This window comes from Carica papaya, chromosome 4, assembly GCF_054855325.1.
Source record: "Carica papaya isolate Zhongbai chromosome 4, ASM5485532v1, whole genome shotgun sequence".
Lineage (NCBI taxonomy): Eukaryota > Viridiplantae > Streptophyta > Magnoliopsida > Brassicales > Caricaceae > Carica > Carica papaya.
This window is the reverse complement of record NC_142312.1, coordinates 1,196,818-1,211,623: the sequence shown is the minus strand read 5'-3', so window position 1 is coordinate 1,211,623 and position 14,806 is coordinate 1,196,818. Positions and strand designations below refer to the sequence as shown.

The 14,806-nt window shown below is 30.8% G+C and overlaps 2 protein-coding genes across 3 annotated transcripts; one reads left to right on the top strand and one right to left on the bottom strand.

The window, feature by feature from the left end:
- Window positions 1-7,568: 7,568 nt before the first annotated feature.
- Window positions 7,569-9,870, bottom strand: LOC110809042 (8-hydroxygeraniol dehydrogenase-like). Of its 2 annotated transcripts, none has more exons than XM_088217175.1 (5): window positions 9,639-9,870; window positions 9,323-9,442; window positions 8,695-9,230; window positions 8,430-8,580; window positions 7,569-8,183 (listed from the first exon to the last, which is right to left on the bottom strand). In XM_088217175.1, the coding sequence occupies exons 2-5, from the start codon at window positions 9,363-9,365 to the stop codon at window positions 7,966-7,968; spliced, it is 948 nt and encodes a 315-aa protein (XP_088073301.1). In that variant the 5' UTR covers window positions 9,366-9,442; window positions 9,639-9,870; the 3' UTR covers window positions 7,569-7,965. The 2 variants fall into 2 exon arrangements, with proteins under 2 accessions (XP_088073301.1, XP_021890443.2); XM_022034751.2 differs by having other exon boundaries at window positions 7,583-8,183; window positions 8,695-9,211.
- Window positions 9,871-11,890: 2,020 nt separating this feature from the next.
- LOC110809096 (8-hydroxygeraniol dehydrogenase-like) lies at window positions 11,891-13,890 on the top strand. Its single transcript, XM_022034812.2, has 5 exons — window positions 11,891-12,106; window positions 12,249-12,362; window positions 12,674-13,187; window positions 13,258-13,411; window positions 13,571-13,890. The coding sequence occupies exons 1-5, from the start codon at window positions 12,006-12,008 to the stop codon at window positions 13,777-13,779; spliced, it is 1,092 nt and encodes a 363-aa protein (XP_021890504.1). The 5' UTR covers window positions 11,891-12,005; the 3' UTR covers window positions 13,780-13,890.
- Window positions 13,891-14,806: the final 916 nt, after the last annotated feature.

Here is a 14,806-nt window from a genome sequence, read left to right as displayed (position 1 = left end):
AGCATCTACAGTTATCAATGCAGTATGTAAACATTAATTATTAAACTTTGTTCATAAGTAGATGTTATAATCGCACACTCATAAAATTATTAAGTTTTTAAAAAATATTACGAATCATATTAAAATAATTAGTTTACATGATAGTGTAGGTTCTTTGTACCATTGAATAGTATTATTATTGAGTTTCTGATAAGTGACTAGTAATGTATATTATTTAACATTTGATTTCACTTTTAATATGATGAATAGTGAATTTTTTATTTTAAATTCCTAAAGTTTCAAAAATATTTTTTTTTTCTTGTAGATATTTATCCTGCATTGCTACTGTGAAAGTCGGGAGAGTCGCCCCTCTTTGGTGGCTACTTCTTAGGTAGAATAGATAAATTTGATATAATACCTCAGCAGGTGAGATGTCAGGATGGCCCAGGCCGTTCGGCCACGTATGCATACACACGGTGAGATCTGAAAATGTACGGTCCAGAGTTGTTTTGCAGATTCTATGGCTCCCAAAAGCCCATATAAAAGCTTCATTTTTAGCTCTTAGAGAGGAAAGAAGAACCTTAGCTTCCAGGGAAGGCAAAATGGGATTGGGGCCGAGAGAACGAAGTGAGGGGAAGAGCCTTGGCTGCATGAGGAGGAGGAGAGAGCAGTAGTCGTGAAGCTGGGATACGGCGGAAGGGGAGACATTGCAAGAAGAAGAAGAAGAAGAAGAAGAAGAGAAAAAAAAAGAAGAAAAAGAAAAAAAAAAGGAAAAAAAAGAAGAGCAGAGGGAAAAGCTAGGGGAAGAGGAAGGAAGAAGAAAAGAAAAACAAAAGAAAAAAATGAGAAGAGAAAAAAAAGGGAAAAAAAGAAAAAAAAGAAAGAAAAAAAGAAAGAAAAGAAAAAAAAAAGAAAAGAAAAGAGAAAGAAAAGGAAAGAAAAAAAAGAGAAAAAAAAGGAGAAAAAAATAAGAAAGAAAAATGAAAGGGTGGTGACCAAATATGATGTTGGTGCGCCGCCTGCGACAGCACGCGCTGATTCGATCATCAGCGCGTGGCACATTCGGTGACACGCGTGTGATGACGCGTGGTGACGTTAGCGACGGGGATAGTGTCTTTGAAGTTAAAATTTGTTCATAATTTCACGTAATATAGTTTTCAAAATTATTTATAATTTAGTATATGTGTTTTCTATTATAAATGAAGAAAATTATTTAAACGGTATTCGAATTTCTGAGAGGACCATAAATCGAACTAGAAAGGATTTTCAAAGCTTTTCCGATCACACCATATGTAAGAATTATGTGTATTTCGTACGAAGACATAAATTATATGTTTATGTAGACGTGTATATGTATAGTGCATTATGTGTGAATGTTTAAATGTATGTAATATAATATAAATATAATTAATGTCTAATTTGTATTTGTGTGTATTTATATAGTATATATATAAACGTTATTAGGCATGTGTGTGTATATATATAAAATATACGATATATGAGATATGAATTGATAAGAATAGAATTGATAAGAACAGAGCTGATAAGAACAGATGTGTGAATAAATATAAATATGGTATGTTGTGTGTGATTGTGTATATGTGTTTAAGTATGAATGTGTGTATGTATCGATAGAGATTGTGCGTAAATATAAATATATACTCTGTGTGAGACATATAACGAGGGTATATGTCTGTATTGTAATATATGTATGTATATTAATGTATGTACATATGTTATGCATGTGAAATGTATAACCAATGTGTGTACATGTAGAATTTAGGTACACTATACTTGTTGTGTGATATGGTGCAAATGTACGATGCACTGTACTTATTGTGTGATCTGGTACAGTTACGAGAGAAATATAAGAATTCTGTGCTTGCTATGTGGTCTGGTACATGATAATTCAGAAAGTGATTTGAAATGTATGACTCTTTTGTGCATGATTGTATTATGTATTTTTTTTTTGTATTTGTATTTTATTATGTTTAAAAATTGAGATATTAGGTACTAAATAAGTGAATTGAAAATGAGATAGATTTGAAAAGAATGTAGAGTGTAAGGACACTAGATCCCTAGTTATTTAGTCTGAATTAAGAAGGGGAAGGTATATGTGTGGTTGAAGTTTAACGGGTATGGTGAACTTGCACATGGATAGAGTTTGAAACCTAATCTAGACGTGAATAGATATTTGTGAGCATGGGTTACTTAGAAAACGTAACTATTGTGGCCAATGTGAGATTTTATGTGTGTGCTATCCATACGATGAGAGAATTTATTTCGCCTCTCCTCGACGATGATATAAACAGTATCGCACTATGAAATCTTAGATGTGATATTACAAGTGTATTGTGATATTTCGAGTGTAAGTGTTATTTGAAATAAGAACAAGAATTATGTTACAAGAGTGAGGATTATAATATTTTCGTGTGATGACTTGTTTTGTTGTGTATTTAATTGAGATATTTTAATTGACACTTTCTTGATTATAAGTATTGTTATATTTTATATATTGTGTGAATATATGTATATAAGTGTCTGTTATGTTAGAACAATATTTATTTTCAAATTCGTAGATCCCTAAAATTAAACATACATCCTCATACTAAATTAAAGAGAAATATAATCAAAAGCGTACCTTAATCCATCGCAGAAGATTTGTTCACGTCGGCATTAGAATCTTCCAAATCAATATAATCATGTGGTATTGCACTTCTCATTTCTCTTGTGAATCTTCTTAATGACATAAGTTTTTGAGGGTATGAAGTTTATATTTCAGGAACAGTTTTCTGAATAGGAACGGAAGATATATTGTTAGGTATAAGAACCTGGTCCTGATTATTGTCAAGGGCACCTGAGGGAATAAGAATATTGACCCGTTCATCTTCAAAAACAAGGTCGTGAACTTTTTCTCCCCCCGCAAACTCAACATCCTCAAATAATTGGGCATTTCTCATCTAAAAAATTATCCTAATAGTGTGATAATAAAATTTATAACCCTTGAATCCCTCAGAATAACCAATAAATAACAACTAACATCTTGGAATCAAGTTTCTTTTCCTATGGGCTATAAGGCCTAGCCTCAGTTGAACATCCACAAATGTGCAACTGTCTCAAATTAGGCTTCTTACCCGTCAAAAGTTCATAAGGGGTCTTTAAAGTTTTTTAGTTAGAATTTTATTGAGTAAATATGTTGCAGTTTTTAATGCTTCTCCCCAAAGTGATTCAGGTAAGGTAGAATGATTAATCATACTCCTTATCATATCCTTAAATGTTCTGTTTCGTCATTTAGCATCACCATTCATGTTAGGAGAACTTTACATGGTGTACTGTAAGATAACCTTTGGGAATCGAGCAAACGGCCCTAGACACTGTTTACCTGATCCATCTGATCTACCATAGTATTTACCACCATAGTAAGATCTAATAGCTTTAATCCTTTTGTTGAGTTAATTTTTAAATTATACTTTAAAACTTTTGCACACATCTAGAGATTGAGACTTTTCATGAATGAGATATAGGTAGTCATATCCTAAATAATCATCTGTGAACATTATAAAATATTGTTGACAATTCCAAGAAACCGTAGGGAACGATCCACAAATATCTAATACGTTCGTAGCTCTGTTTGCACCTAATCTTTTAATATTTGTATGTTTTCCCTTGATACAACGAACACATCTATTAAAATATAAAAAATCAAGGAGAGAGAGAATTTTTTATGACACAACTCTCTCAATTCTCTTTTGGGAGATGTGACATAATCTTTTGTGCCATAAAGAAGCAGAATTCTCATTGATTAATTTTTTCTTTATACCTCTTATAGCAACATGTAAGGATTCATTATAAAAAATAATTATATCAAGCAAATAAAGATTATCATGCACTGACAAAGAATTAGAACCAACCAAATTTGAATTAAGAAAAAGACTAAATTTTTTATTTTCAAATGAACATAAATAACCAAAATTTTCTAATACAGAAACAGAAATCACATTCTGTCTAAATGACGGTATAATAAAAATCTCTTCTAAATCCAAATAAAATCCAGTACTTAACATTAATATAAATTTGCCAATTGCTTCCACCTTTACTAGTTTGCCATTATCCACATAAATGAATATGACACCATCACTTGGTTTGCAGTAATGGAGGCAACACTACATAGAGACACTGATATTAGTTGTGGCCCCAGAATCTATCCATTAGGTGTGTATTGATACAAAAGTTAAATTAACCTCAATGCAAACAAAATTAAGAAGCATACATTTTTTTGTGCACCACACATGATAGTTAGCACATTACTTCTTTTAGTGTCTCAGAACTTAATAGAAGAAACAAATATTTTCCATCTAAGCCTTTTGTTGCTTCTTATATTGTATTGGAACCTTAATAAATTTACCTGTTTGCTTTTTCTTATTCTTTTTATTCTTGGAGATCACTTCTAAATGAGCACTCTCTGTCCTCTCAGACTTGAGTCTTTCCTCCTCTTGAGCACATGTGAAATGAGTTCATTCAGATTTTAGGATTCTTTCTAATAGTTGTATGTCACCTTAAAATGATTAAATTATGGTAAAAGAGAAATTAAAACAAAGTACACAAATACTTCTTTTGACAATTCCACTCTAAGTGCTTTGAGCTTTGCATGGACATGTGACATCTCCATTATGTGCTCTCTAATGTCTCTATTTCCCTTATACCTAATGGAAACAAGAGTCGAATGAAATATACATACTTCGACCGTATCACTTCTGGAGAATTGTTATTCTAGAGAATGCATAAAATCTCTAACTATTGTGATCTCATCGGACATAGTGCCTAAAAAACCTATGGAATGGTCTATTTCATAACCAACATATTTATACGGTTTGATCGATCTCATCTTTCAAACTCTTTCTTTTCCTCATGAGTGCTGTTAGGAGTAATCGGATCGGGTTGATCAACCCGTAAAGCCTAATCCAGATCCATAACTTCAAGCACAAGTTGAACATTATTCTTCAATTGCTTGAAATTTGTGCCGTTCAACATTGGAAAAGAATTAACATTTGCGGTGATACTTCCAGTAAAAAAAGGAAGTTGAACAGAGAACATACAAAAATAAATTAATTAATATTCACATAAAACTATAAATTATAAAATTTAATAATAAATTTTAAATAAATGTATATTTCCATATCAAGATACCGAACACTCCATTAACTCTCTATCTTTGGACCGAATATTAACTTGTAAGTGATACCCTGTAACAGTAATTAAATACAGACAATAGAGAAATATCAAATAATAAACATTCCTTTAGATTGATTTAAAGTTCATATGTCATACTGAATAATTATCACATATTCATTACCTCAAAAATGGAATGCAATAATGTTAAATATTAATATTTCTTTGGGCCGATTAACATTCATATAAATTATACTCATATAACTATTTACATTATAAAATAAATAAATAATACACAAGAGATATTACTTTGGTGACATATGTTAATTAAATTATTTTAATATGTATATACACATACTAATATTAAAATTCAAAATTAAAACCAAATTTAAACTAAATTATGAAGAAAATCAACTATAAAATAACAAAAAAATACTTATATTTTTTCAAGAGTTAATTGTTGACTAGTCAAAGTCAACTTTAACCATTGACCAGTCAAGTGTTGATCATCAACCGTTGACCATTGACTGATCAACTGTTAACCGTTGACTGGGTTGGGTCAACACCCGTCGGGTCCATGCCGAGTTGAGTCTAGACCGAGTTGGCCCATCCCAAACGGACCTGAATTTTGGGCCAGCCGATTGGATCTTTTCTCTTATTGTAATCTAAGCCCACATAATTATAATTTTTAAAACTTAAACATAAACAACTCATCAAACCCAAAACTCTCACCCTTTTAATTTTAAACAAAAAATTAAATAGTAAATTAAATTCATGCAATCTGTAATGGTTGCTTCTTCATGTAGAGTGGCGGTCGGCCATTGCTTTATTTATTTTTTATTTTTATATATATATACATACATGCTTAAAATATATATATATATATATACATATACAATACTTAATTTCTTAATATATATGTTTCTTAATTTTTTGCATATATATATATATTTATTCAACTAAACAAAAACAAATCCAAAATCTAAAGTTTTGAATCTAAAATCTAAAATTACATAATAAAAAACAAAAATAAAACTTTCTCAAAACGTTCGATACGATAAATGGCTATGATACTAATTGTTAGAATAATATTTCTTTTCAAATTCATAGATCTGTAAAATTAAATATACATCATTGTACTGAATTAAAGAGAAATATAATCATAAGTGTACCTGAATCTATCGCAGGAGATTTGTTCACGTTCGGCGGTAGGATCTTCCGAATCAATACGGCGCCTTGAAACTAGTTTTTTATGGTGACGGGATTTCAGAAAAATAAAATGACAGCCTTTTGATTCGGGGATCATAATCGCCTTTTATATCGACTAAGTTTTGCAATTTTCATTTCGTCCATGATACAATGAGAATATTACAAAAATAGTATCCGCACATTATAAGTTCATACTTAAACTCGATCTATTAAGATCCAATATTGTTCAATCATATTTGATCAGTTTTAAATGAGTCCATTAAATTGACAGCCTGATATGTATACTAAACCCCACATTAGAAAAATCAAACACGTTATAAAATCTTTTTTCTTACTGAGATCATGAAGCTCACCCCAATTCACCCTTATTTAGGTGAGAGGAGATGAGAAACAAGTCCAAGATTAATAGACAATAGTGAAAAAAACCTTGTTAATTTCTATTTTAGATTTGTAAATTAATTTAGATTACTTAATTGTTTGTAACAAGTAATTATCCTCTCATAAAAGATGTGTATTAAAATATAATTCTGTTACATATTTAATATTTATATATTCTGCTAATTGAAAATATTGTGTTAACGTTCGTACCCACCGATATTGAGATTCGAACTATTATATTTGAGTGAAAATAAATATATAAAAGCAAAGCGAATGTTGAAACAGATCAACTTTTGGCATATTGCACAAAGAGAACTCTCTAGCAAATAATTTGGCTAAAATGATTAGGTTTGGGATCAAGAATCTAAATTACATGGGCTGTGGGAAGTTGGAATATACAATTAGAGTAAGTGAAACGGAATGGAAGTTCTCAGCTTTTATCTTTGTTTTAAATGCCAATGTAATTTAATAGATAGCAACCTATTTAGATTATGATGTTTTTAGCACTATATTACTTTCTCGTAATCATATTTCATGGTTTAGACCATCTGTGATGAATAAATATTTAAGAAAAACGAGTAGTCCATACAAAATTCTAAAAAATGAAAAATAGAGGCTATATATGATTCGAAATTTAAATGGTATGATATATTTAATTAAGGTTAACTAAGTGGTATCATTTGCACGTTGTGACGACGATTGTTATTTTTAAATTAGAAAATTTTTAAATTTAAAAGTAATTATGTCATAAAAATAATTTAATTTTTATTATTGCATGTAATTAAAAGTTTCAAAATGTTCACAAAAGATGCATGACATTATCAATAGAAACTTAACATCAGCTTTAAGATACATAACAATAGAGCGAAAGACTTTGAAAAAGTTTCCAAACAGTTACAGAAACTAAGAAACATGTTAAGATCCTTAGTTAAATGTGGAATTTGTAGAAGGCAAGGTATTGCCAACGTCAACTACAAATCGATATTTAACATCAGCTTTAGGATGCATAACAATAGAACGAAAGATTTTGAAAAAGTTTCCAAAAAATTACAGAAACTAAGGAACATGCTTAGATCCTTAGTTAAATGTGGAATTTGTAGAAGGCAAGATATTGCCAACATCAATCACAAATCGATATTTAACATCAGCTTTAGGATGCATAACAATAAAGCGAAAGACTTTGAAAAAGTTTCCAAAGAGTTACAGAAATTAAGGAACATGCTAGCATCCTTAATTAAATGTGGAATTCGCAGAAGGCAAAGTATTCCCAACGTCAACCACAAATCGATATCTAACATTAGATTTAGCGAGTCGTTCTGTAGCCTGATTAAGATAATCTGCTGAAATAACCTCCACATCTGCATTTACGTTGTGTTTTGCTGCAAAATCAATCATTTCTTGAATCTCATATGTTGCTCCGTATGCACTACCAACTACAGTTTTTCTTCCTGTTTTGTCACATGCATGCAGTCAGTGTATGAATATTAGTTTTGAACATTTATTGATAATATGTATGGAATATGTTTGAGTTAATTTGGTATCATTTGTTCGAAAATAAGTACTTAGTTTAAGTATGTTCTTAATGATTAATTCTTTTTAATTACCAGTTCTAGATTAAAATAGCTTATTTAATAAGCATTTTATCTGCATGCAATATTTTTCATATGTATATATATATATGCATATGCATTTACCTTTCGTCAAAGGTAAGGTTGGTAATTCTAGTGAGTTGTCTGGACCCACTAAGACAAGTTGTCCATGAGACTTGAGTAGGTCAATTAATGGTGTGATAGGATGAGAAACAGAAACTGTGTCGAGAATACCATCCATACTGCCCATCGCAGCCTGCGCGTCCAACATTTATATCCATAGATAAGTTATTTAAATAAATATTTCATCAATAATTAACATATATAACTATATATATATATATATATATATATATATATATATATACACCTGCATTTCGTCGTGGTCACTACTATGCAAAAAAGAATCAGCACCTAAACGTTCCAAGGCATCAATTTTCTTACTAAGTGAGCTACTGATGACAGTAACTTTGGCCCCCATTACTTTGGCAAATTTAACAGCTAAATGACCTAAGCCACCGAGGCCTACAATACCAACATGCTTTTCTGATTCTGCAAGTCTGAAGTATTTCAATGGACTGTATACTGTAATTCCGGCACAAAGTAAAGGTGGAGCAGTATGGAGTAATATATTATCAGGAAATCGAACGACATAACGTTCATTGGCAACCATATGATTTGATAACCCTCCATATGTTACAGTCCCATCGTTGTGGTCGATGAAGTTGAAGCTGAAAATCCTTTTACGACAAAAAATTTCGAAGCTTTCCATACAACTTTCACACGAGTGACATGCACCAACTAATGTCCCAACACCTACTTTATCGCCAACTTTAAACTTTATCACCTTGCATCCAACTTGTGTCACTTCTCCTACAATTTCATGCCTGTAAAATCGTAGGTAATCTGTTTTATACATAAATTTTATTACCATTTTTTATATTTATTACATTGCAATAATAAAATAAAATTAATAATATTAACTGATATCTTCTTACCCAGGAACAAGAGGATAGATGGTTTGGGCATCAGAAAATTCATTTTTCATTGCTAACAGATCTGCAACACAGAGGCCGCAATATAAGATCTTAAGCCTCACATCCTCCTCACCAGTTTCCCTGCTCACAAAAACTTATGTAATCAATCAACTGTACATATTTTATGCAATTATAGATTTTTTCTCGTAGAGAAATAAACTAAATGGTTGATAACGTGTTCCTCTAAGACTACATTATCAAAGAAGAAAAGGTAAATACACCTAAACAGAAAGAAAAGGAAAGTAAGAATTATGAGAAGGTAGGGAAGTAGGATCACCTTCTTGAGAAGTTGAAAGGAGAGAGATGACCAGACGAGTCTCTTGCTGCCCAGCCAAAGGCCTTAACAGGATGTTCTTCTTCCGGTGACAATCCCATTCTGCTTTCTTTAGTTTGATTCAAAGAGGGGGGTTACTTGTCTGTATGTGTATGTGTACGTACGAGTGACAGAACAAAAGGAGGATTTATAGCTAACAATGGTGTATCGCACACGTAGAAAAATATATATACATGATATACATCGGGAGAGAGGGTGAGAAATAATATTTCAATACATCCAGATCAATTGAAGATCTAGCCAGTTAGCCATGTGCATCTGGTTTCTTAATTAACAATTGTTATCTTATCAAACACGTCTTTCCCAATAAGCTAACTCTGCGTCTATATCTTTTGATTGCAAAGTTTAAAATAGAAATTTAAAAATTTATTTTGAATAAAATAAAATTATATATATCATATTGTATTTAAAAATGATTTCTTTAGTTTGATTCAAAGAGGACGGCTACTTGTCTGTATATCTATGTGTACGTATGAGTGACAGAACAAAAGGAGGATTTATAGCTAACAATGGTGTATCGCACACGTAGAAAAATATATAGACATGACAGATAGATACATAGATATACAGGAAGAGAGAGAGATTAAACAAGAGAGAGATTAATTAAGCCGGCTTTTGCAGACTGGAGGCTGCGCCTAAATCGGAATTTGATTTCTATATCTTATTAATGATATTATAGATGTTTACTTGATAGATTTTGCAAATAAAATTTGAAGTTTATTATTACTACAAGGAAATAACCATCTTATCTTTCCTTGTCCTTCACTTGTGCTCGTATTCATCCTTCTCTATATATATATAGATGTAAACCACATCTAATCCTTAAGAAATCTTCATTTCTCGAAGCAAGAAAAAGAAAAAATAATTAAAAACGGAAGAGAAGCGGATAAGGAGGAGGAGAAGACCGAGCGGCGGCCAGAAAGAGAGAGAGAGGAGACCAGCCGATGCTGGCTGGAGAGAGAGATTCTTTGAAAGGAAAGGAGAGGGAGATTCTTTGAAATTTAGTCCAAACGTAAATAGATAGTTATGAATAAACGAGTCAACGTAACGGCTGTAATTAATATGAGATTGAGATTGAGTGCCTACTATAATTGAATATAAGTTGAAAATTAAATTAAATTATATTCTAAACATATATAATTCTTCTTTAAAATTTAAATAGATATTTACGAATATATAAGTCAATGTAGTTAATATAATTGTTGTAATTAATATGAGATTGTGTGCGTACTATACATATAATAGGAGAATTCTATTTGTCTATATTTAATAACTATATAAATAATATTTAAAGAAGGTAAAAAAAATTGAATACTTTACGTTAAAAATTAAATTAAATTATATTTTAAATATTGAATTGAATTATAAATATTGAACTAGACCAATATTTTTTAAGATTCTTTGAGCAATCATGCTAGACTTCGATTCATCAATTGGATCCAAATTATTTTTTATTGAATCAAATTAAATTGCAAAATCATACAAGTTGAATTTTAATTTGATGTTGTATCATTTCATATGGATATAAAATATAATATTAAAAGATCCCAATAACAACCAAATATTTTTTTTTAAAGAAAAAATTATGAAGTAATTAAAAATAAGCACGTTTATCTCATTATTTAGAATTAATAATCAAATAAAAATAAAATAAATGCAGCTATGAAGTTATAGTCTTCTGCAACCATAGTCTATAAAATATTAATTAATAATGAAATTTATTATCACAGCTAAGAAATCAAAATCTTCCACAACTATAATGAATAAAATATAAGCACGTTTATCTCCACGTTAATTAATTATTAAATCTTAAAAATTAAGATAAAGATCAAATATAAATAAACAAAAAGCAGATCAAATATGAGCTCGTTTCAGATCTGGTGATTAATGATCAGGAATTAATCGTATAAAATAATGATGAACATATGTTATATAAATAGTTGTACCACGCATGGTGAAGCAGCCCACTTGGTCCAGTTTTAATTTATTATATTATAGAAATTATGAATTCGAGAAAATTTGTAAGTTTGATTTTTATAAAATAAAATAAAATAAATATATATCAGTGATCTACTAAAAAAAATATTATAATAATAATAATTAACGTAAGAAAGGGTCAACTCTTCCCATCCTGGGGATGCATGCAACCAGAGACGTATATATTTATATGATCGGTAAACCGTTGAGCCTGGACAAAAAATATAAAGTTGATACTTCTTTTCTTTCTCAATTTGATCTTTCTGGAGTGCGTAAGTATAATACTTAGTCAAGTACTTGGTTCTCTTGTTTTTCTAGTTCTATAAAAGGAAAATGGCAGAGCGCTCACCAGAAACAGTGTACCCAATTAAGGCCTATGGTTGGGCAGCGAGAGACTCTTCCGGTCATCTCTCTCCCTTCAACTTCTCCAGAAGGTACCCTTTCGCAAACTCTGCCATTGGCCCTTTTCTCAATTCGTTTCTCTTCACACTGTTCGAAAATATACACTTGTGCATACGCATATATGTATACGCGTAGGTGATGCGTGATATGTGTACATATTGAATTGCAATGCAGGGGAACAGGCGAGGAAGACGTGAGGGTAAAGGTGTTGTATTGTGGAATCTGCGATGGAGATCTTTGCATAACAAAAAATATCTGGGAAACTGCTGTGTACCCTATGGTTCCCGGGTAATTATAACCTTGTGATCTTTTCTTTTGGTTTGTTAAGGACTAAAACTATCTCAATCTCATCAAACATCTAACTAAACAAGATTTGGATGGTCACGCTAGCCGGTATTTCGCATAATGAGAATAGCTTATCTATCACAATTATCTCTTTTGTGTTGGATATATATATTATGTATATGTATATTTTCGTTACATATGCGTATATATCCGTTGGTATGCCAACTTCTAACTTTAAATTCTTGCCTCTAAACATGCTACTACTTGTTATCATGAGAACAGTTCGATGCTTTTAACGGATTCACTGCTTGCAGACACGAAATTGTTGGAGAAGTGACAGAAGTTGGGAACAAGGTGAAGAAGGTCAAAATTGGTGATAAAGTCGGCGTTGGCTGTATTGTTGGTGCATGCCACTCTTGTGAGAATTGTGTCAATGACCTTGAAAATTATTGTCCCGAAATGATATTCACCTACAATTCTATTCACCTGGATGGCAAAATCACTTATGGAGGTTTTTCTGATCATGTAGTTGTTAATGAACATTACATCCTTCGAATTCCTAACAATGTACCACTTGATTCTCTTCCTCCTTTACTTTGTGCTGGAATTACAGTGTACAGTCCATTAAAATATTTTGGACTGGGGAAAGTTGGTAAACATGTAGGTATTGTAGGCCTTGGTGGTCTTGGTCATTTAGCTGTTAAATTTGCTAAAGCAATGGGTGCTCAAGTCACGGTAATTAGTACATCACCAAGCAAAAAAACTGAAGCTTTAGAACGTTTGGGTGCCGATGCATTTTTGGTTAGCCACGATACTGACCAATTAGAGGTAATAAATTACATGTTTTTACTTTTTAATTCAAATATCTTTCTTCTGATATTAAATTTCTTAATCACAGTTTGCTGCTAAGACAATGGATGGTGTTATTGACACTGTTTCTGCAGCTCATTCCCTTGAACCATATTTTAGTCTATTGAAGTTCAGGGGACGACTTGTGTTGTTAGGTGCACCAGCTACGCCATTGGAAATACATCCATATTCTTTGTATGACGGTAAGGATAGAAGAATATTTAACTAATACAAAAAACAAATGTGATTGATTAACTAAGAATTGATGGAAAAAGAAAATACTCTAAGTAAAGATACCCAACTTGTTGTTAGAATCAAGATAATATAAATAATGCATTAACGAGTTCTAAAAAATTAAATAGGAAGGAAAGAAATAGTTGGGAGTTACATCGGAGGTATAAAAGAGACAGAAGAGATGATTGATTTTGCTGCAAAACACAACATAAAGGCAAATGTCGAGATTGTTCCAATCGATTATGTCAACATGGCTATGGAGCGAGTTGCTAAATCTGATGTCAAATATCGTTTTGTCATTGATGTTGGTAACACATTACCTGTTACAAAGCCTTAGGAAAAAAAAAAAGAAGATCTGGCTTGCTATGTTCAACATCTAATATTCTATGTATGTCCCTTGCGACTTCGAAATGCTTTTATCATCATTAATTTTATTATTATTTGCATACATTGAGAATAAATTTATTTGTACATCCATTGAGAGTGAAAGTTTTGAATAATCATTTACATGTTTCTTTGAATTATGGTTATTTATATATTTAATTCAATAAAAATAATCTTATAGAATAAAATATAGTAAATATTGAGATGAAAATATTATATTTTACTCCAATTTAAATTCACGATGTGAATATGGAAGGCAGAACATGACTTATAGTAATCCTATGTCAATAAGAATATATAGGTGCATAAAAATAAATATATTACATTTGAAAAATAATGACTAATAATAAAGGATAAGATATGATACTAATAGTTATTATTTTTATTGTTATGTATTCATTTTTGCTTTTGTTAATTTAAGAGGATTTTGTAATTTGATTCTTAGATCTTTAGAAATGATTTTGTGTTGAAATCTATTATTGAATCTTGTTTTTTTTTTTTTTTGAGAGGGTTCGAGGAAGAGAAGAACAAAGTTCCAAAGGAGCGCACTCTTAATTTTGGCCTAAGTGGTGTACCTCCTCACCTCTTTCTTCAAGAGGTTAAGCATTCAAGTGTCTTAAAATATATTTTTTATGTAATGGTAGCTCATAAAGAAAACCGCAAAGAAGCTAAAAAGAATAGCAAGAAAAATAGAAAATTGAACAACACAAAAGAGAGAAAAGCGTGGCCACATAGTTCATAATAATTTTTCAAACCACAATGTTGATAGAGCAAATTAAATATTGTAAAATTTTGTCAAGTCATTTGTTTTGATATTCAACAGAGAGTTCATAATAATTTTTCGTATTATGAAATAGCGTTAACAAAATAGTGTAAATTGTTTTTTATAATCCATAGTAAATTATGATATAAATTTAATATGTTACTTTCACATTAAATATCATTATGTACTTTTTTATCTTAACACAATTATGACCTTT

Bases quoted from the DNA above. Each gene is read 5' to 3' on its own strand.
- LOC110809042 (XM_022034751.2), bottom strand. From the start codon at position 9,736: ATGGGATTGTCACCGGAAGAAGAACATCCTGTTAAGGCCTTTGGCTGG. The intron at 9,212-9,322 runs GTAAGAAGATAT...ACGATTTTACAG, and splicing joins ATCTATCCTCTTGTTCCTGG to GCATGAAATTGTAGGAGAAG. The intron at 8,184-8,429 runs GTAAATGCATAT...GTGACAAAACAG, and splicing joins AACCTTACCTTTGACGAAAG to GAAGAAAAACTGTAGTTGGT.
- LOC110809096 (XM_022034812.2), top strand. From the start codon at position 12,006: ATGGCAGAGCGCTCACCAGAAACAGTGTACCCAATTAAGGCCTATGGT. The intron at 12,107-12,248 runs GTACCCTTTCGC...ATTGCAATGCAG, and splicing joins CCCTTCAACTTCTCCAGAAG to GGGAACAGGCGAGGAAGACG. The intron at 12,363-12,673 runs GTAATTATAACC...CACTGCTTGCAG, and splicing joins GTGTACCCTATGGTTCCCGG to ACACGAAATTGTTGGAGAAG.